The sequence below is a fragment of the Urocampus carinirostris genome, chromosome 2, assembly GCF_059441175.1.
Source record: "Urocampus carinirostris isolate Australia breed hairy pipefish chromosome 2, RoL_Ucar_1.0, whole genome shotgun sequence".
In the NCBI taxonomy this organism is placed as follows: domain Eukaryota; kingdom Metazoa; phylum Chordata; class Actinopteri; order Syngnathiformes; family Syngnathidae; genus Urocampus; species Urocampus carinirostris.
In genome coordinates, this window is record NC_142350.1 from 54265269 (window position 1) to 54288326 (window position 23058).

Genomic DNA, 23058 nt, shown 5'->3' on the forward strand with positions numbered 1-23058 from the left:
ATATATATATATATATATATATATACAGGGATCAGAATGGAGGGTGCGCCAGAGCAATAAAGGAAAGGGTGAGACAGTCGGATTTTGAATTTGTTTGCTACGCAAGAGAAAAAGTGAAAAAGTTGGAATGCCTTTGGGGTTCAAAAACAGCGGAAATCCGCGGAAAATTCTGATCCCTGTATATATATATATATATATATATATATATATATATACACACACACACATACTTATTAGCAGCTGTATCACACAAATAAATTGTTAAAAAAAATCATGCATTGTGATTACTGGATTTTTCTTTTTAGTTTATCTCCCACAGTGGACATGCACCTACAATGAAAATTTTTAGAATCCTCCATGATTTCTAAGTGGGAGAAATAGCAACATAGCAGGGTGTTCAAATACTTATTTTCTTCACTGATATATATATATATATTTTATATGGGGTGGTTGGGTGGATCCCCTAAACACTATAATTAACTATATTAAAGGCACATTTTCTTTCTTTGTTTTTAAAGGAAATCTTTTACCTAAACCAAACCTTATAGTTTTAGATAGAAACCACTGCCCATATTAGATAAATATGATTCTTGTAACTAATATTTTTCTTATTTTGCTGGACAAACAAGCCAAAAGATATCCGTAAAACCATCTAAACATATAGTTCAAGTACAAATGATATTCAAATCAAGCACACATTTAACAAGGGTTTGTTTTGCAGTGAAAGCTTTTTGTTTTATGAAAAACTTGACTGAACTTGATTTCGATGTATGGGAGGAATGACGCGCAAACACAGACGAGCCAGGACTTGTTGCAATTTTTTCTTCTTTTTCAACATCTCGCTCTTCTTCACAGTACATTCTCGTCGCCTTGTAATAAATAACGCACCGTTTTTTGCGGCCGTGCACAGCAGGGCCGGAACGAAGCGTGGGCGGCAATGGAAATCGGAGTGGTGGGCGATAAAAGGATCCGCGGGGAGGGGGCGGGAAAAATATAACAATAAAAAAAAAAAAGTGGGTGAAATGCAATTGGAAGGAGATTCCCTTTTCTTCAGGCTGGAATTCAGGTTGGTCCTCTTAATGATTGGCGAGCGAATGAGGTTCTCAGCAAATAACAAAAAGCACGTTGGAAATGTAACATGGACTCTGGTGCATACAATTTGTCTCTCTCGCACACACATACGCGTTTCGTTATCATAATTATTATTATCGACATTATATCCTACTATAAACATTCAAGAACAATCACTACAGTCCTTATTGGTGGCCTTCCAACAGCCACTGAGTTCGGGACTTGCCTAATAAATACTGTGACGGTCAGTTTTGTTTTTTTTACGTCCCCCCCAAAAAGATCTATGCCCAAAAAAATCAGCGTGGGATGATTTTTGGGGAAAAATAATCCGTGTGATGTTATGATTCAGTTCTCTGGAGGGCCCACCCGTGGGCCTCCGTCCAGGTTTTATTGCTGGGTCACCACAAGGTTGTGTGGTTTTCAAGTCAAACAGGGTTGTGGGTAATGTAGTTCCCTGGCGGGTTCTTTGATGGAACTGTTCTGTGAAGGAGGAATGTCCAGGGGGTTGGTGTGGAGGTCGGATGTCGAGGACGAATGGGACTCACGCGTCCGTTTCAGCCGGCTGGTCCTGGTGGACCCCCGGGACGGCGATGCCCTGGTGGAGTTTTTCAAGCGACTGCTTCATCTGAGAAAAACGGAGAGCCACGCTCTATAATCCGTCGCGCGTGACCCGAGAGCGCCGTTTTCGACGGGTACGCACAAACCTGGTCAAGGAGAGCCACGGACGACTGCAGGATCTGCTGCCACTTGCTGAGCTGCGCCTGGTGGAATTGTCTTTGCAGCTGCAACACTTGAGCCCATTCTCCTGCTGTCTGAGGAAGCGGACTGAGGGCGGGGGCAAAGAAAACAGTTTTATTTGTGACTACAAAGCGCACCTGATTAAAATCCGCATGTGCAGAGTTAGGGACTTGTTTTGTGGCGACAGGTGACTTAACATCAGGTTTGTTTTTCCTATTGGGCCAATAACTGTGACGTAAGCTGTGATCAGTCCGATAACTGTCACCCTGATAACCAATGTTCCCTCTAATTTTCCACGGGTCTGAGCGTTCACACAAAGTCGGTGAGCAACGCTTGAAACAACAGTGAGAAACCATAATCCTAAGTGTGGCAAGATAATTAATTATCAAACATGTCAGAAATTTGACATTTTGCAGAGTTTCCGGCAATGCAAATTATTTTTCTCTTTTGAATGAATTGACTCATGTACTATTGCAAAGGTTGTACGGCCTACAAACGTCGTTTGTTCTTACAATTCTTTCACAAAATATCCATTTATTTTTTTTCCTGATATATTTTGTCGAATATTAACATTTTTGGAGGCTTATTTAGTCGGTTGCAAGATACAGAACTGTACTTAATGAAATTTTTTAGTGGAAGTACAATGTTGGCAACAAGATTCAATTGATATAATTGGAAAGTATTTGAATGCAACACTTTTTCTTCTTTTTTCCATGTTTTTTTTCTACTTTAAAAAAAAAAAAATCCTTTAAAAAAAAAAAAAGTCTCATTGTGTTTATTTTTTCCGAGCTGTTACTTTTTTCTTTTTGTTCTCTATTTACTTTTTTCCTACGTTTTTCTTTTCTTTTTTTCTGGCTTTTTTCTAAATGTTTCCTTCTTTTTTTCTCTTCCTTTTTTTTTCTTTTTTCTCAGCTTTTCACTACTTTTTCATTTTGGTATTTTTTTCTTTTTTGTTCTATTCCCACCTTCCTTTAAGTCATGTTGTGCATAATTTTACTTAATATTTGGTCATGTTGGGATTAAAGAAGCAAAAACAACCTGAAGAGCCGTTTAGGACCCGAAAGAGCCGGTTCCTTTTAGTGAGCTGAGCCGAAGAAGCCGGTTCTCGACAAACTCTACTAAATGTACTCAACTTCGTTCTACTTCGACTCGACTTCAAAACACCGCATATAGGACACAACGTCAGGGGAACCCCTGTATTTTTACCTTCATGCACTGTAACTTTGACTTGAGTCGCTTCTTAATTAGTAATTTTGAGCCCTCATTTTTGTGCGCTGGCTAGATTTTCATGTGCGCTGAGAATGAGCGAGCAGTGCGCAATTGCGCACGTGTGCAGTTTAGAGGGAACACTGCTGATAACTATCATGTATGTATCCCTTCCTTGGTTAGTAACTAATATCAGCATGTACGCAAGGGATGGGAGAGCCTAACTCCTCAAAGGCCATCAGACTCTTCATAAACAGTACGTGCCTGTACCATGTTACCAGTCACTAAAATACGCTGCACCACATATCATTGGAAACCCTAAACTCTTAAGATTCGAGATACGATGAACATTTCAGAAAACACTCGACAGGGAAACGTCACAATCAGTCTGAAACGAGATACCCGAAAACTATAAAGCCGGCGTCACTCACCAATTACGCCCCCTAACAGTCTTTAAATTCTTTGAATGTTCACGAAAATGGCTTTGTTACATCGAGGACAGTCCGTAGAAACACACGTTGACGCTGACAAATAAAAAGGAAGCCACCTAAAAAGCATTTCTGCATCGTACGACGTTCCTTGTCATGCCACATAACTTCCGTTTACAAATAAACAGACTCGTAAAATGTTTCCCAATATGGCCGTTAGCCTCTGTCCTTTTGATTGACGCCACTCTCGGCCAATAGCGGGCTTTTTATCACAGCCCACATTAATCACAAGGGCCTGTATTAACGAAAACAAGATCGCCTTTGTTTAGCTTCAAATATCTTTAGCCAATAGTAACCGAATGAAATGATGATTGACACGTTAGCCAATAAAGTTCCCAACATGAATGAATAAAATCTTTCGACGTGTATTCAAATCAGAGCTAAAAATAAACATGCGTAAATGCAACGAGGGATCCATTTTTACGCACCATTATACGCACAAGTGTGCACAATCATTGATTGACTTCTACAAAGAGAAGTCAAACATTCGTAACTCTTTTGAAATGTCTAAAAAAGGGCCAAGGTAAAATACACATTTGCAAAGGTTTTAGTGTCGTCTCCAAATGGCCACACAGATACCTACCCTTGGAAAAATGCGTGAAATACTATGTTTAGTTTTAGATTGTGAATACATTTGACAAGGTACAAGGTAAGGCTTCAAGCTACCCTTTTTACCTGTTTTCTAGCTAAGATGCCCATGTTACACTCATCTGAAGGCTTTTGATTGCAAAAAAAAAATCAGGCGAGAATAAATCCTTCTAGATCTGTGTGTTCCAATTTAGATTACTCAATGTAGCACTTGTAGTAATTATTTAAGTTTGGGACAAAACTTCAGTGTCTTACAACATAGACCAAAACTGTCCATATTCTCCGAACAGTCCTAGAACGGCATTCAATTTACACTAGGTATGTTTTGGACTGGAGTTTTAGGCGAATTTTACAGGGGTTAAGATTAGCCACATGGCACAGCAAGTGTACAGGTTGTTGTGATTGTACGGTCTTCTGAATTTCATCAAGTACTGTTCATTGAGTTTAGTTTTGAGAATCTTTGTGGCGCACTCCTGCGTATACGTTAATGCCAGTTTAATTAATATCAACTGCAGTGCTGGTTATTTGATAGCTGGAGACAAAGTCGGCAAACGAGTGTCTTACTGGCGGCACAATGTTTTACTATTCTGAACAAGACATTTCCCCAGATTCAACCAAGATTGCGATTTTACTTCATAGGGACAGTGGGAATATCAGTCATCCACTGATGTGCGTTGGGATTTGGTGCTATCACTTCTGAAACCCGGGAACAATTCCCGTTGCAACCAATGTTTTGATATTGTGGCCAGCAATATTTTCGACTGATTAATTATTTAAATAGGGTGACTTTTAGTTCCTTTTTGGGTAAAAGAATAAATTAAAAAGATTGCGTGTTATCACACGGACCAATACACTATCTCGGATTGGAGCACCCCATACGAATACAATCATTTCACTAGAGCTGCAACTACCAATTCTATTAATAATCAATGAATTGGTAAATTATTTTTTCGATTAATAGTTTTTTTACTTTCTTCTTTTTCCAAGTTTTGGACAGATAGAAAAATAGCACCAAAAAACAACAGAATATGCTATGGTATAAAACAATAAAAAAAAACAAGTGTTTGTCAACTAGATGAACAATAAGAAAAAATACTTAGAAATGTATCCTATACATTTCCAAATATGTAAGATACTTTTTTTTATATAGTGCAAAAGAAAGAGAGAGACAACATCGGAGGAAAATGAGAGTACTTTGTCAGATGTTTGTTTGTGGCTATTTATTTCACTAATAACATACTTAAACATGTGCCCAATGGCTGAAGCCGAAGCTTTTAGGTGCCTAAACTTGTTTCATTTGTTTTCCTTACAGGGATGATGCGTTCAAAATCAAAACAAGAAAATGATGATATTTGAAATTATATTTCAAACTTATAATAGTATGTACTAGTGACTCATAAAACATAGAATACCTAAAGAAAATCAATGTATTCATTTTATTTAGTATATTTATCCAAAATACGGCAAGTCTATGATTTTTGAAAATGTATGTAAATAAAGGACATTTTATCAGGTCATCGTCTGAATTGTTCCGTAAATAAATAGCTTTTGGGGTGGCACAATGGCTTTTCAATGTTATGCGAGAATATTGGAACCCAGCAATTTTGCTTAATTGCCTTGTACAATAAAAATAGGGATTTAAGAATCACTTTATGTTCAAATTATAAATTTGTATGTTCTTTATATCCAGCATTATACACAATCCTAACAACTTTCTTCTCTAATCAAATATATGATTCTATATTTCCCTTATACCTATTTCTTCAAAGCTTTATACAATAATTTAAGTAAGGAAAAGTAAAGAACTGTACATTTATGAGAAAGGTTTTTTTTGGGGTCGAATGTGTCTACTCATGACTGCAATGTCTCCATCTTTTTGGATATTGAATGTTCTAAATAAACCCTTTAGTTGAAATTCTGTATCTAAGAAAATGCTATATAAATACATTTGTTGCATTAAAATACGGTCTTAGGGCGCTCTCTGCCGGACCAATGCAGTACTAAAAATATGCGCTGTTATTTGCAATTGATAAACACGCTGAGGCATAAATCGATGATCTAAGTCATTGCCAACACTTTCAACAATTGATTTGAACCGATTTTATCGATTTGTTGTTGCAGCCCTAAATTCAACACCTGATAAACAGAGCACGTCATTTACTACACTCAGTCGCAAAGCTCACCTGTCCTCCAGCGAGTAGGAGTGCCACGTCTCTAAGGTGTGTGCCGCCCTCTCCAGGGAGTAGAGCTTGTAAAACAGCAACATGTTGAGCGCCACTAGAACCACCAAACTGCTCAAAAACATAAACAAAAACAAGAATAAGAGTGCTAATCTTGATTGGTAAACACCTAAACATTCTGTTTCCAACAAGCACTGAGAGTGTAATTACCACTAGTGGGCATAGGACGGTGAGAAAACTACTTCAGAATAATGAAGCTCCTCTCCTTTCAATTAAATGCCATTACCCCAAAATGGTGCCATATGGGATTGCACGATTAACTGAAATGTAACTTATATTGCGATGTGACGTAGTGTGATTGTGTAATCGCAAGTCACTGTTGTTTTTAAGGATTTATAGTTTGTTATGTGAGTGATGGAGTGTCTGGCCAACCAGAATTCGCAGTTTGGGTTTTAACGGCGCTGGCCAATTAGAAGCGAGTGTGGTAGGTGGGCGTGACCGGCGCAACTTTGATCGGGTGGTGTATGCAGTCAGTCAAACACCACCAAGACAAACGCGACAGCTAGTAGCGGCTCGTTACATTGAAAAGAAATAAAACAATTAAATCAGACTCCAAGAAAAGTCGGGAGAGCGCAATAGTGATCACCAGCCGGTGGTCTGTGGATTGACTGAGGCGGCGTTGGGAGAGAAAGCAATAGCGAGGCTGCAGGTCTGGCCTACTCCCACAGACAGGGTGTCATTAGAGAGTTGTGAGCCTGAGCCTGTATCTCACCATCCCCGGATCCATTACCCTGGAAACGGATGACCTGGAGCTACAACTCGTGGGAAATTGCTACACTTGTGACTCTTGTATCTTAATCTTCGCGGAGACCTTGCTAAAGTCGCGGTTACCCGATGCTGCATTCATCGAAATTGCAATTAGGTCCCCCCAGTCAAAATCGTGCAGCCCTGGTGCCATAGCAACAATATTGGGGCAACTTTTTTTTGTGTGCTTGGTGTAAACAGGGTCATTGTATGGCGTTCGCGTGACATCTAACTAGAAGAAGCAAATGAAAGAGGCTGACAAACATTTAACTGCGCACTCAGGTCACAGCAGGACTTACAGGAAATCTCAACACAATAGTGTTTGAATGCACAATAAGCACCGTTAGCGCAAAGTCAGATGTTTCCTGTAAGAAAGTGTGTGTTTTTGCGCTTACGGAGGAAGTAAAAAGCGCTTTGATACCGTACCTGACACAGATCCTACCCGCGGGGACAAAGTGGAGCACAGGGAAACACAAAGAAAGAAGATGCCGAGGAAAGGCACCGGGGAGTTGTTAGTACAGGGCCAAAATTGCAGTTTGTGTTTTTATTGTTCGATTATTTTCACATACAGTAGCCCCCCTGGCACATGGCAACCCCACCTTATGACATTCTGGCATTACAGTGTGGAATAAGAGGTGTTCCTGTCCCTCTTTCTGACATTTTTCACACAAAATTTTTGCGGTGTTTGTGTGAATGAAGAGTTACGTTTTTGGGTCAACGTCTAAAGAAGGCTTTTCTGCTATTGGTGTGTATCACAGCGCCATGAAAATGTCTATATGCTATTGGCTGAACTACCTCCACAAATACCTTTCTGTCGGTTATTCAGAATTTCGTGTGCTATGTAAAGACTATGCAAGATAGTTTGATGCAATGCTGTATTATTTTGTACTAAATTAATTGGGAGAAGCAAAAACATGATAACCACGGAAAGAAGCTTGCGATTAGCAAAAAATACAAAGAACACAGGCAAGAGGCGACCCTAGCTTAGTTGCATGACCCATCAAAGATCAGGACTACTAAAAATAAGGAGGCGACTTCTCCCGCCCCTCTGCACCCACCCGCTACTCCACTCGACCAGCTTGAATCACAACCAAACGAAAGTGAACAATATGTCTTGTATATTTATCGTTAATGTTATTCTTTCATATACACTTATATTACACATAAGTATTACTGTGTGGCCTGGAAAGCAACGTTTTTTCTTTCATGAATAATTTACTGTTTAAATATAATACAAAACTAAAACTGGATATAAGTTATCTAAAAGTGTCGTACATTGATATTTAGTGTTCATATTGTGTAAAAATATTGTGAAATATTACTACTGGGTTTTCCGTGTCATTTCCGCTTCAGTGATCTGGTTGTTAACAGTAAACTCACGCAATGGCTGACAGGACTTTTGAATGTCCAATCCATCCCCATCCATGTTTAGGGATTAACGAGGCAATTCCAAAGGTGTTTTTATGATGTGAAAACAAAAAATTAGTATACTTGTGTATGCGCTCGTTTTTTCGCGAACATATTGGCACATGGTCTCAATGCACTGTATTATATTGTATTGTTGCAAATATCACCCTCTGGAGAAGGACGTTAAAGCTTTACTAACATGTCCCCTGTGGTCACAGTCCTTCCTTGGTGGTTTAGCTTGGTGTCATATCGATGACACTGTACTTATCATATACTATGTTTTTATTTAAGGTTTTTTTTATCTGGAGGTTCAGAGCCCATTTCTAAATACCACACGTTTTTATCCCCAGCGATACAACAATTTCACTATGTGATCCTCACCTCAGAACGCCCTAACCCTGGAGGACTACTGTATAAGCTTATCAAATGACCTTTATAGTGAGTCCATGCCCTAATTGATTGCAGTTCAAATAAAAAAAAATATTTTAAATAGAAGATGTGTGTGCAAAACAAATAAATACATTACCAATCTGTTAATAAAAAAGAAGAAAAACCTCGAATGAACAACTGTTATAAAATTGTGCACATATAAAAGGCCTCTTTCTCCCGATAGATGCCTGATGTGATAACACAAGAAACTGAACATGAAATCCTCTTTGGTGACGGTAATTAAGATGATATAACCACAGCCCCGAGAAGACCACGTGGCTCGTCAACAAACGAGATGAAATCAGAAACAAAAGTAGGATTCAGTGTGTTACTAAATTTAAAGTCACCAAGAGTAAAACCTTCGCCAGGAAGGTTGCCAACGGCAAAATCAAAAATATTTCTAGCAACTATTATTCTAAGGGGATGAGTTACTTAATGAATCCTTCTAGTTTTAGACGTAATCGATCGCTTTTGTTGTAACTCACATGAAGCTGACGATGAGGAGGATCGTGGAGACGCTGTTTTGCCCGGCTCCACGGGAGCGCTCTCCCATCTTCAGAAATTGAGCACCTGCAACAAAAAAAGGAATATTTCTTGTAAAATATTACAGTAAAATAAGCTAGTTGCATAGTGGTAGAATGTGGGGTCAGCAACCTGTGGCTGTAAAGCCACTTTGGCTCTTTAGCATAGCCAAATAATTTTTTTTTTCCAGGAAAATGGTAAAAGATGGAGGGAAATATACTGTATTCAATGGACTATAAGAAGCACCCCAAAAAATGCCAAGAAACTTGAAGGTGCTCCTTATGAGCCGTTGCACCTTATACGCAGACAAAATTGAAAATGCGTTACCATATTTGTGCAATTATTGATCAAGTCAGTAAATGTTTTTGCTGACAATTGGTTGCAACGGGGTGGTTTGAACCGGAAAGCAATGGCAAGAGTACCAGCTAGGGAGATGAATTATTTTTGACAATTGTATTGCATTGAATGCAAGGTGAATTGAACCTGGAACGCGGCGGGGGAGAGCGCAGGATCTTATCCAGATCAGGGTTTGGGAAACTTTTTGACCCAGAGAGCCATAAAAGCAAGCTTCTTTTTAAGGCTACACCATATATTTTGAGACAAACTTCAACGAAACCGCCAAATCCTCTCCAGACTAAAGCTACATTTTCAGCACATTTTATTTTACCGTTTGATTTGATAAAATAAATTAAATAAAATGCCAGCGCCTGTTTCCCATATAAATATATATACCATCAATATAAATATACCACATCAAATTAGTCTCCCGCATGCAGTTACTAAAGTGTGTTGTAAATTTTGTCCTAAATAATGGTTTAAAAACAAGGTGCAGAGAAATTTCTTTTGTAAAAATGTCCCAAAATACTGTGAGCGAGGATACTAACTTATTTACCCTGCAGACGGTGCTTGGTTGAGAAAAAGGAATGTGCGTATAGCTCCACCCATTCCTACCGCTCACCTAATCAAATTGCTCTGGGTGCTTCTCTCAAGCGCTTTTGGGTGTTTACAGTTTGTTTGGTGGCTTTCCATCATAGTGTCTCAACAATAAATAAAGATTGTTAAATGAGCTTCCATATAAAGGATTATTTAGTTATGTCAGTGTGACACCTTGACTGTAAACTGGATTTAAGATTGTGCCCTACATATACTGGACTGAACCCTATGAGTAGTCGGCTTCGTTTTGGCTTTGCAGATGCCACAATCAGTTCTGCATCCATCAATACAGTAAATAGTTATGCATGTTATATTTTATCTCATAGCCAGGTTTACTCATTAAAAGAGCACTATGTTAACGAACTCTGTACTATACCACTACGGATACAGACAACACATGAAAAGGCATTAGGTCTTTCAGAATATAATATAATTATTCGTCATTACAACAATATCATGTGTATTTGCACAACGAAATTAAACAATGCCATCCTGGTCGTGCAGAAACATTTAGAAGTTATAATATCACAGTTAAGAAAACAAGTTATGGTAGAAGTATAAACTAATAAAAATGGTTACCTAAACCACCTGGGTTGTCATGGCAGGACTGAGGACACAACTCTGGACAGCTTTCTCCACTGCTGAAAGTTCCTAGCCTATTTTTGGGTTGTGGCAAAGTTGGCACCAATTTGTTTCTCCATGTTGTCCGCCCACTTTTTTCAGTACCAAAACAAAAAATAGTGCAATAAGACCTAATGTTGTTTTACGCGTCGTCTGTATCCCGAGTGGTCTAGTGTACAGGATCCGGCGCACACTTAACCTCGTTCTGAATTAGAATTCCTTTGCATCCAATGATCAGTGATATAATCATACTGATCAACCAATATGCAAATACAACACTAACATTTTTGTGAAAACCCCAACCTTTACAGTCGTTTTAATTACATGTGCCTTATAGTCCAGCGCGCCTTATATATACGAGATAAATATAATAAAATATGTTTTTTTTTTTTTTAAGTTGCGCCTTATAATCCGGTGTGCATCACAGTGCGGAAAATAAGGTAAATTGAGTTTGGGACCCTTGCGGTGGACTAACCAGCATCCCTGCGTTCACGGTCCTCCCCGACGCCCCTTTCCCTCCTCTCAGCAGCGGCCGCTCCGTCCCGATCACCCTGGCGACGTGAGCAGGTACGTTTTCTTCTCCGCAGTGCCGGTGGCGTTTTGGTGGCCTCGGCGGCACTGGTGGCGTCCCCCGCTGTCACCACAGTCACTTCGGACTGAAGCAGCGTCTCCAGCTTGCACACCTCGCTCTCTGTGGAGAACGTGTTTGTATGGAAATTATTTGTTTTTTTTTTGTAGCTTCTCAAATTTGAACGTAGACAAATTTAAAGGAGGACGGCGAAGCGGCTGACCCATGTGACGGTAGTACTCTTCGATACCGCTCCACGTGTTTTTCTCGATCAGAGCTTTCACCAGACTCCACGGCTGCTTCCGGTAACAGATGTCGGACGAAACTCTGGAGTGAAATTAATAGAATTGTCTTGATAGTCATTGAGATCAATGCGGTGTGTATGCAACAAGATTAGACATGGCACTCCAGGGTAAACATGTAATAAAAACTTTAAAGAAGAAAAAAAAGATCCAGGACTGTCAGGATAAATAGGCAAGAGTAAAATATTTACAACTTCATATATCAAAGCCTGGTTATAATAATCGTGCAATGTGTATGAATGAAAAATAATAGTGCATAGTAACACTAATGCGATAAGAAGTGCAATTATGTTTAATGTCATCAGCAACAAACATCCCCTAACATAAATTTGCAAGGTATTTCTTTTCAGTTTAAAGCAATAACATTTAGCAGCAACAAAGAGGGGGAAAAAAACCCAAAATGAGTCACTAGATATATTTTCACAGTTGTGTGCGCTTCTTTAGGGTGGTGATGGCCCTGGGGAAGAAGGTTGGTCCAAGTTTTAAGGGACCAATAGCACCTACCAGAAGGGCAACAGGTCAAAGAAGTGGTGGCCTGACTATATATGAGAACATCTTAAACTTTAAAAAAAAAAAAAGAAAAAAAGCAACATCATCAACCTAAAAAATTTACGCTAACTCTGGAGTTAACTGTTTAATTAAATCAGGTTTAAAGCGCTAACTCAGAGTTAAGGATTACGTTTTTTGTCTTTTTAAAGCTAAAAATTAGACACTTAAAAATAGGTTTTAGCTTAATACCATTGTATTATTGTCCCTGAACAACCCTATTCATATAAAATTTAACTTGAATAAAGTTAGTTTTATTGTCCAACTAGATGAGGTTTTGATTTCAACAAACTTTGTATGTTTTTCTAATTTTCCTCAACTTCAAACTTGACCGATGTTCTAAGTACAGTGAAGAATATTCCTTTCAGAAATAGATAGCACCATTTTTCCAGAGCAAATTTTCCCTATATTATCAAAAAACTTTGAAGGATTTTACCTGAAAATTGAAGACTACTTTAAAGAATTTCATCAGAGTTAACAAGAGTAATCACAGACCAATACAATGGTATTTTTTGAGAAAAATATTTTCATAAAAATTCTAAAAAAAATTAGGGTGGGGGTCTTTTTTTGGTCCATTTTTTTTTTACAAATGAGTCTGTTTGATCCAATAAAAGGAACAGTAGTCTTTTGTAATATTTGAAATTAAAATGTACATAATTTCAGTAAGCGTGCAATTGAAAATACAAAAATAGAATGCAACTGAAAAAAAATGTGTTGCTCAGGAATATTTTTCTAACTAACTATTCTGAAGTAGAACGCAATTTATTGTACGAAAGGACTATTTGTTATTTTGCATTAAAAAAAAGAACTAAGCTCAAAATATAAAAACATGCTTGCTTTAGAAAAACAACATTCCACCCATTAAATGAATATTTTTTTTCTTCCTAATAATGTGACAGAAATTAAGAAAACAGTCACCTAAGGCGGCTCTTGTTCTTATTGATTGATGTGAGGCAGTATCTGTGAACGGTGTAGAAGTAGTCCTGGTAGGGGATGCCCGATGTGATCACCTCCGAGTCCACCACGTAGCATTCGCCCTGAGCACTGTTCTTGTGCAGCGTCTACACACAGGAAGTTTTACAGCTGTTAATTTGACAGCATAATCCCGCATAAAAGCCAATACAGTAGTAGCAATCTAAAGCACATTTTATTGTAGCCTAACTTAAGCATACAAGTTACTAGGGCTGCAACAACTAATGTAAATGCATTCGATTATTACAAGCATTGGCAACTAATTAGATCATCACGTGATTTATGAGCCACTGAGTACGTTAAATAAACGCAAATACAAGTGCACACAATTCTGTTGGGACGCTGAAAGTTTTAAGATCATTCTGGTCCGGCGGAGGACGTCAAGACTGTTTTAATAAAAAAAAGTTATCTTACATTTTCTTAAAATATTTTTTGTTGAACATTGCATCATTACAAGCAAAGAGTTTCAACTTTGTTGTGTTAAACCGTTTCATCATGAAACAAAGTAGCAAAGCATGAAATTCCAGAAGTACAGAGGGGGACAAAAACGGAAAATAATGTTTAACATTTACACAAGGGCCAGATTCTTAAGCATTATATGAATGATTTTAATATTATAAATTCTTATCAAATTAAAAGATTTAATGAAAATAGGTGACAAATTTTAAAAAGTGGGTTATATTTGTTGTGGCTAGAAAAATTGCAACACATAAAATATAATTTATTGCTCTTTCCCTTTGTTTGATAGGATCTTTGGATAGGGTGGTAGGAAAAGATTCTCTTACATATTTGCGAGTGTATATCTTTGTGTGTATTTTTGTTTACTGTCAAGTTAATTGACAGACACCTGGATTTTTTTTATTGTTTTATTTTATACAATATTATGTCTTTTGTGCACTATTTTTCCATCCATATACGACTTCAATATTTGAATAAAGATTCATGAATTGTGAAAATAATCGTTAACTGCAGCCCTAAAAGTTACACATGATCTTTAAAGAACGTACTAGCTTCACTCTGACTGTTCGAGAAGTAACATGCTTACCTGTGTCTCCACAACAGGGGCAGTCTTAGGCCCAAGGGGGTTGTTGAGAGCAATAGTGTAGCTGAGCACACGACTTGTAGTCCCGCTGCTGCCGTCTCGCTGCCACTCGCCCACTGTTAAGTCTGTGAGAGTCCAGGAATAACACAAGAATTACACGAAAATACCCGCAAGAGGAAAAAGGTTCTGCATGAAAAAAAATTGGCTTCCAAATGAAGAGGGACTTCTGTGTCACCCTCTACAGAGGAACACCCTCTAATTAGTGTGTCATAATAGTCCTGGGAACCAGAGATCTAACCCACTAGGCAAATACAGTCAGGCTGTCCTCATTTAATAGGAATGGACAGCAAGTGACCATAGGAGATGCTTGACTAGCATGACATGCATACAATTAGTGGCATGAACATGATTTGTTTCCCTCTGTCTAAAAAGAAATCCATCCTTTTTTCTCTGAGGTGATTTCCGTACTATTCAGTACTATTCTTTGACATGAATTGTTGTAATAAAAGCATATTATTTCAAAATGAAACATTTCCAATAATAATCCCTCGCTATAACGTAGCTTATTCTTCACTGTTTATTACTTTACGGATTTGCATTGTGTTCTGCATTTTGATTGGTTAAACGATTTCTGCTTATTATTATTTGACAATACCACAATACAGTAAAAAACATTTATACAATACTTTTGTTTAACAAAGGCTTGAGCCTGTAAAAAGGGCTTTTGTTGTTTTTAGTGTATAATACAGTTTATAAATGTGAAACAATTGTAAAAAAAAAAAAAAAAAAAAAAAGTTACCAACTCCCGAATTTTACTCATCATGGAACATTTTGGAATGTAACCACTCGCAATAAACGAGGAAACACTGTACCGCTTTTCCTAAAATACACTCTTCATATTTGTGTAAATATTGTGTAATATTACAGCTGTCCTTGCAGTTACAATTTTCACATGTTCAATCTTGTGAAAAGGTCTTCAAATTGACAATTCAGAAAATGATGACAACTTACAAGTACTGTCGTAACAGTTTACTCCCAAAACAATATTCTCATCATTTCACATTTTTACTGGGAAACAACAACTTTAAAAAAAGTGTGTTTTGAAAGTTAAATTATGATTGTTATTTGTGGAAATTTTCCTACAGAGGAAAAATGTTCCATGTCAATATTTTTATGTAACAGTTTGTAGAGCGTTGAATCCTTTTTAAACATAAATAGCTGTTTAAAAGTGCCTCATCTGAAAATAGTTAAATATATCATTAAAGAAGTTTCTTTCATATCTGATCTGAACATAATTTAAAATATGGATATATTGCTAATCCCTTAATTCTTTCTATGTTAAAGCGGGTATAAAGTAGAATCTGTCTAATCAAAACTAGTTGTGTCCTCCTGCTTATCTAAGAACAAATCTCCTTTTTACAGCCATTAAAAATTACATGTCTATTGTCAAAGGTTACGTGTTTCTGTAATTAAAATAAGACATAATCAAAAACTGATTTCACATAGCAGCACGGCGGTGCAGAGGTTAGCGTGTGTGCGGCACAGTTCTGAGGTCATGAGATCGAACCTTCCCGTCTGGAGTGTGCATGTTCTCCCCGTGCTTGCGTGGGTTTCCTCCGGGCACTCCGGTTTCCTCCCACATTTCAAAATTATGCATGTTAGGTTAAATGGCTGGTCCAAATTGTCCCTAGGTGTGAATGAGCTGATATTATGTCTGTCTCTGTGTGCCCTGCGACTGGCTGGCAATCAGTTCAGGGTGTCCCCTGCCCAAAGATAGCTGGGATGGGCTCCAGCAGCCCCGCTACTCTACTGAGGATAACCGGTGCAGATAATGGATGGATGGATGATTCCACATATGCCAAACCTTTTGCAACAATTGTTTCTAGTGTATGCGTGACTGTACCTGTGAAGTGTCTTTGTGAAAAAAGGTGCTGGATGAAATGTGTGTCGGCAGAGAAAAGCAGGTCGTGCAGCTTGTCCACGCTCATTCGTACAGCAGTGTTGACGTGCAGTCGCCCGTTAAGATCGGCACAGAACGACTCCACCTCGCCTGAGGGATGGGAAGGTATGTACCTTTATGTTTATGATTTATGCAGTGACGCAACGCAAACAAAAGGATGCCGGCGCAGCTAAACTGTAACGCGCGACAACACTCACTCTCCTCCTGCGTGTCGGACGAGTTGCTTGGGTCTGTGGGCAGGTCTTCGTCGTTGGTGGCGTCTAATGAGGAGAGGTTTCCGAGGCTGGTGTTGGGCAGGGGGAGCATGTGATTGGCTGACTCAGAGAAGCTGTCTCCACCCTCCTCTTGGTTCTGAGGGAAAGGGGACCAGGCCAGTCATATGACTTGCATACAGTCAGCACATCGATGTATTTGTGAGTCGCGCATGTACACGATAGCACGGCAGACACTTCCAAGGAGTCCAGAACATGCTGTCCTTGTTTTTGTGTCATAACTTCACCAATCTTACATAAATTGCAGTCCATTACATCCGTTCTTAATTAGGTGGAACTATTTATAGGTGGGTGAAGGGTTTGTTGTGCCTTTAAAAAGTTGAAAGTTACATATTTTCTCTTAAGTACGTGTTACCAATGCCCAACTGAGTTCAATAAGCACTTATATTTTTCCCACTGTGGCTATCTGCTTTTATATTACTTTTAGCAAAGCTGTTCGGGTCAAAAAGGAATGAGAGACAAGGGGGCATTGGAATAGAGTGACGTCATGCTCGTTTTTAAATTCTATTTTTTTAGTGTAGCAGACTACAGTGCATAGATAACTCTAGGACCAACCTTCAGAAATCTTGGGAAAATACTGAGTGTAAGAAGAGGCCTCAGTAAAGGTACATTAGTAAGTGCATCATTACTTTTGGTGCACGCAACAATGGCATCGAGCAAAAATGACAGAAAAAAAAAGGTTATTTTTCATAATTATAACAACTACCTTATTTTTCGAGAGGAGATGTCAGTAAAATGCTTGTGCTTTTCCAACTGGCCTTGTACTGTAGCTCAGTTTAGATCCTGCTAGATTCCCGAAGATATCCAAAATTCCATCAGCTTGGCTAATCTACCAACTCAATACACATTTGTTCGGGCAAACCAGTCTCCCTGTCGCATTTATTACGATAGAGATCCCTCCTTAGGGGTCATTTTTGTGTTATAGCATCCCTGTCCAATGTCCCAGTTTTTATTCCATCGGTCTCATGGACATGCCCATTAATAATTGTGACTAAAAATAGTGTCATGAGACCTGATGCCATTTCATGGAACGTCTGTATCTCTAGTGGTCTAGTGGATCCAAAGCACGCCACGCTGTGATCTGGGGTCGATTCCCGGTTGCGTCCAATTTTATGAAATAATATGGCAATCTATTTTTTAGTGCAACCTCACCCCTTACGATAGTTGTAATTATATGTGTGTTATGGTCCAGTGTACTCTGTGTATGAAATATTATCCAAAAATATATTTTTAGGGGTGCGCAAAATACGGCATTAAAATAATTTTTAACACTCACACATGCGTTGGTGGGTGCGATAGATGCCACCGAGCTGTGGGAGTTGGGGGGGCTGGGCTCCGGAGGATCAGAGCTGAGCCGGCGAACCGACGAGGAGGGCACCTCGATGGGCAAGCAGCAGGCTGACGAGGGCGGGGACGTGCCCACTGCGGCGGCTGTGGCCGAAGGGGGACTGGACTGACTGCACGGCACCAGTGGGGGAGGGGAGCTGCCTGAAGAGGGAAGCGACACCGAGCTCAGGTCCAGGAGATCAGTGACGGACACGGACTCTTCTCCAGGCCTGGTAAAAGAGGCATTTTCGAAGTTAGCTCACATTTATTTGTACGGTGGTACTTCTTTATACGAGCACTTCTAAACACGAAAATTTCGGTATACTAGTTTTTTTCTGCAATGAAACTTTTCAACAGAATACGAAGGAAAAAGGTTACGAGAAGTCTCAGAGGCTACCACTAGAGAGCGCTTAAGACCGCTCAACGCGCGTGACTGCTCCCTGCCAGCATGGGCTTGTCGACTTTGCGCATGCAAGCTAATACAGGCAAAAATAAAATTGCGCTGTTAACATTTTCCGTATGTGCGTTCATTTAACGTTACAGTAACCTAAAATTAAACTTTATAGTAAGTGCTTACTCATCATCAACAGTTTCTCAATTACAACCTCAGCCAATTGCTTCCCATATTAATAGTTGCAATTCCCCTTATTAAGTGATAATAAACCTTACAAACACAGTACAGCATTTTTTTTACTCACAGAAAAACATTTCTATTAGCAATCTAATACGACGTTGTCGTCTGCTACCAGTGACTGAAACAACCTGATTAAAACTGAAGTGGTCAAAACGGGATTGGTCTTTTTCTTTTATAAAATTCTTTATACGGCGTAAACATTATGAAACGATCAAAACGCGTATAAAATAGGGGGAAGTCGTATAAATAGACAGGTATACGTTATCTGTCACTGCGTAAAAGCACGTACAAATGAATATCCTAAAATAATCCTATCAAAATTGAAATCCCGATCCCTTTACATAATATAAAACAAAATTCTGATTCCCTTTCCCCTCCCCACGTGCCAGACATATGCCATCAGTTTTTACATCTCCCCCCGTTTGGTTTTGGTCTTCCTTTCCTTTATTCTTTTTTTTATCTCCCAATAACGAGTCACTTCATCACACAGCAGATGTGCCTGAATGCTACGTTTGTCCTTCTGTTCCATTTCAATGTTGAATAAATCTTCCTTTCAGTATTCAACAAAACAATGCGTGTCATTAGTTTTCCATTCTTTTCCGATTATTAATTCTTATTCGAAATTCATGAAGAGTAAGAAAAATAATCAAAAGTTAAATTAATGTAATGGAAGTTTTCCTATAGATTATGAGACTAATCCAACAAAACTTCAAGGTGAATCGCTGGCTAGATCTATTTACCAATTTGGTAACCGCTCGAATAAAGAATAGCTCTTTTTAAAAACTGAAAAAATCCTTACATAATTTTGGTGCCCCAGTTAGTTTTCAATTACTTCATATCAAGACAACTTGCTCGTTACACTAGTAATTTGAGTTACAAACATGACCCTTGAACAAATTAAGCTTGTATGAAAAGGTACCACTAAATAGCCCTTAATCACAAACGACCGTTACAAAGTTACCCAAAGATACTGTTCGACAAAAACATTTCAGAGTCACTCACAACAGGCCATTAATGTGCTCTGCAGTTGGGGAGACGTAGTCATCATCCTCACTGGTGAGGCCCAGCTCGGTGCCGTAACATTGGTGCACGATGTGCCACAATTCTTTGGGAGACAAAGACTGCAACAATATACATAAAAAGAAAACTCACAAAAGTTGTCCATTCTTAATTAAAAATCTGTCGTCAGGGGATCTTACCTTGTCCATCAGCGCGTTCTGCCACAAGCGGAATATCATCATAAAGCTGCGATCCCGCGCCCCGAATGAGGTGAAGAAGTGCTGAGAATTTCAATGGTAAGTAATAAGGATGAAAAGGTCACTTGTGTGTCTTGTGGAGCCGACTGAGCCGTTTTTTTTTATTAAAGTATGATTAAAAAGTGTGCCTGAGTCCTAGCTAACCTTCTCGTTATCTGTGCTGATCTGGATGGCGTTGGGAATGAGCTTGGCCGTCTTCTCCTTGGTCATCGAGGTCACGTCTTTCAGCAAGATAGTTATCTGCCAAGAAAGAAAATGAGAGGTTTTGATAAACATACTGTACGGATCACTTCATTCTCAGTTTCCTTTTCGCATTTTAAGTACACGCTTTTGATATAGCCTGCTAAATAGAACATGGTAAGATAAATATGGCAGCAGCCCCACTTTTTAGGGAAGTTTGTTCCATTTATTCAGCTCCCTTTTGCCATGGGATTAAAATGAGTTCAGTTTTACATCATCGAAAAGAAAGAGACTCTTAACTGATGGAAAGAAAAACGAGAGAGTACCTCAATTTTGCACCAATTCATGTTTAAGTAATTCCCAATGAAAGAATCTTCACAACCAAGAAACAAAAAATGTCTAGCACAGTTGATTCTAAACCATAAAGTATCCTACTCTCAAGAAATAGAACAAAATATTATCCAAGGTCGCCTCTCAAGACATTGTGAAAACATAACCACATGACCCAGACTAAATATTAACGCAAGACTGACGTCATCCAAAGCGATCCAGAAAGTAGCCTGGCAATGAAAGTACCTTCACTATTCTATAGAAACTGATTTGTATAACTGTTAAATCTGCCATTTTACTTGCTTTCTTATAGCATGCACTTTTCTTTGTTGTCACTTGAGTCTTAATGGAACTTCCTGCAGAATCATTCTTAAAAACACAATTCAAAATCGGTGCATCCGTGGACTTTTTTCATCTTATAATCTTCCACCAAGGAAATAGCGTGATAACTAGCTCAGTAAAGAATATTGGGGTCAATTGTACTACTGGTATTACAACAAAAATATTACCTCCTGACCCAGAAACAAAGCATTCTACATTCAAGTGCTCTTAGATAATTCTCCAAGTAACAGTAAGTAGCACAACAACAACATGGAAATTTGTCTCACATATTTTCCATTTTTCCGCCTTTGTCACAATTAATGCATTACCCCCCTGACCCAGAGAAATAAATAATGGTTCAGTTTTATAACCATGAATCATCCTAACATTTTTTTCAGTCATTTTTTTAAAAAAAGTATGTGTTTGACAAACAGCACTGATCCACAAATATGAACATCAGGACAAAGCCGGTGCTTACAGTCGTTTCCCAGCGAAAGATATTACTGTAGAAACACAGCCAGTTCTCAGAAAGATACAGTCGTCCCTGAAGCAGGATATCTTTCTGCAAAGCGCAGGAGTAGTCTGTAGAAAAAGAGATCAAGTTCAGCGTCTCAAACACAAAACCTAACCGGAACAACTGCTCCTCGACACTCACCCACGATGAGCCGTTCCGTATCCGGAAGCTTCTTGAAGATCTTCCGGAAGTCCTCGTTCCGCTGCTTATACGTGGGGCTGAGGACCTGTTGGAGAGAGACACAGGGACTGTGGTTGGAACAAGCAATTAAATAACTTCATATTCTCATTAAATTACGCAGTAAAGAGGGATACTCACGTTGTACCAGCTCTGCATTTTCTGCAACAACAACAAAGACAACGGTTAGAATTGAGAGTGTGTGTGTGAGGGTTGAGAAAACCCAAAGAAAAACAAATATTTTTGAGGATTTTGATTGTCTTAAAAAAGTAAGGTAGCAGTATTACAAGTTGGGATATTTTTTCCTCCCCTGTGCGACCAGTTATGTCATAAAAATGCATGCATATTGTTCAGCAGGTTGCACTAAAGTGCTAAGATGTTCTTTGAATTTTACTCCTCTGCATTGTTGCTAACCTATTTTTTAAGGGATGCTACGGAAACTTTTAGTCAAAAGGACTATCAGCAATAACAAAAATTCCAAATCAGTTGAGAGATAAATATTTTCTCACAATTTTGCACGCTTCCTTAGGGTCATCATTTTATATTCTATATTTGTTTAGGAAATCAATGCAAAAAAATGTTTTTCTAGTGTCTCATGTTCGGTTTTCAGTCAAACATTTCACATTTGCGCTATTGGCTTCCAAATTGTATTTTAGTGCATTCTTATTTTTTTTTATGACTTCCATTGAGTCCTCACCTCACAACTAGGGCTGCAACTAACAACTGTTTTAAAAGTAGACGAGGAACCGACAATTGAAACGATTAGTCAACGAATCAGAGAATACATTTTTTCCCCTTGAATTTAGAATGAAATGGATTTAATTATGTGGAATATGATAATAAAAACAAGAAAATTGGTACAAAAAAAATATATTGAACATATTCCTGTGATAGGTTGGGGTATGTTGCCATTCAAAAACGAGTGGACGCTCAAATCAATGTGGCCACTAAAACAAACTGGGAAGCACAGCGACCGCTAACTTTTAGAGGCTTATTACATCTCCCATCTCATCTCATCAGCCGTACCGCTTATCCTCATTAGGGTCGCGGGGGGGCTGGAGCCCATCCCAGCCATCTCCGGGCAGTGGGCAGGGGACACCCTGAACTGGTTGCCAGCCAATCGCAGGGCACACAGGGACAGACAACTCATTCGCTCATTCACACCTAGGGACAATTTGGACCGGCCAATTCACCTAAAATGCATGTTTTTGGAACGTGGGAGGAAACCGGAGTGCCCGGAGGAAACCCACGCAAGCACGGGGAGAACATACAAACTCCGCACAGGAAGTCTGGAGCTGGATTTGAACCCACGATAGGTTCCCATGACATGAACTGTGCCGCACAAGCGCTAACCACTGCGCCGCCGTGCTTATTACATTGCAAATAAATTCATCAATTAAATTGGACTGTTAGGAAAGTCACAAGAGTGCGACGAAATAGTGATCACCAGCAGGTGCTCCTTGGATTATTATCGGTTTCCAGAAGCTGCTGGAGCAGCGTCAGGGAGAAGGCAAGACTCTCGGTACGGCTGGTCCAGCCTAATGCTACGGCTAAGCTAACAACTCTAAGCCACAGCTCCAGACCCTGTATCTTGCCAATCGCAGCTCCATCAGCCATAAACCGGATGACCTCGAGCACCAACTTGTGGGAAACCACTACATTCGGGACGGC

At 39.1% G+C, this 23058-nt stretch overlaps 1 protein-coding gene across 3 annotated transcripts in view; it reads right to left on the bottom strand.

Annotated features, from left to right (window-relative positions):
- Window positions 1–709: 709 nt before the first annotated feature.
- gramd1a (GRAM domain containing 1A) overlaps window positions 710–23058 on the bottom strand; it is a 41141-nt gene continuing 18792 nt past the window's right edge. For all 3 annotated transcript variants that reach the window (XM_088327130.1, XM_088327129.1, XM_088327131.1), the window contains exons 3-19: window positions 21529–21549; window positions 21352–21436; window positions 21175–21278; window positions 20010–20105; window positions 19809–19889; window positions 19612–19730; window positions 17926–18205; window positions 16575–16728; window positions 16321–16467; window positions 14421–14542; window positions 13322–13464; window positions 11779–11882; window positions 11463–11678; window positions 9397–9481; window positions 6275–6382; window positions 1776–1896; window positions 710–1696 (exon numbers count right to left, since the gene is read on the bottom strand). In XM_088327130.1, the coding sequence (XP_088183256.1) occupies window positions 1613–1696; window positions 1776–1896; window positions 6275–6382; window positions 9397–9481; window positions 11463–11678; window positions 11779–11882; window positions 13322–13464; window positions 14421–14542; window positions 16321–16467; window positions 16575–16728; window positions 17926–18205; window positions 19612–19730; window positions 19809–19889; window positions 20010–20105; window positions 21175–21278; window positions 21352–21436; window positions 21529–21549 (2070 nt within the window). In that variant the 3' untranslated portion in view covers window positions 710–1612. The remainder of the gene's footprint in view (window positions 1697–1775; window positions 1897–6274; window positions 6383–9396; window positions 9482–11462; window positions 11679–11778; window positions 11883–13321; window positions 13465–14420; window positions 14543–16320; window positions 16468–16574; window positions 16729–17925; window positions 18206–19611; window positions 19731–19808; window positions 19890–20009; window positions 20106–21174; window positions 21279–21351; window positions 21437–21528; window positions 21550–23058) is intronic.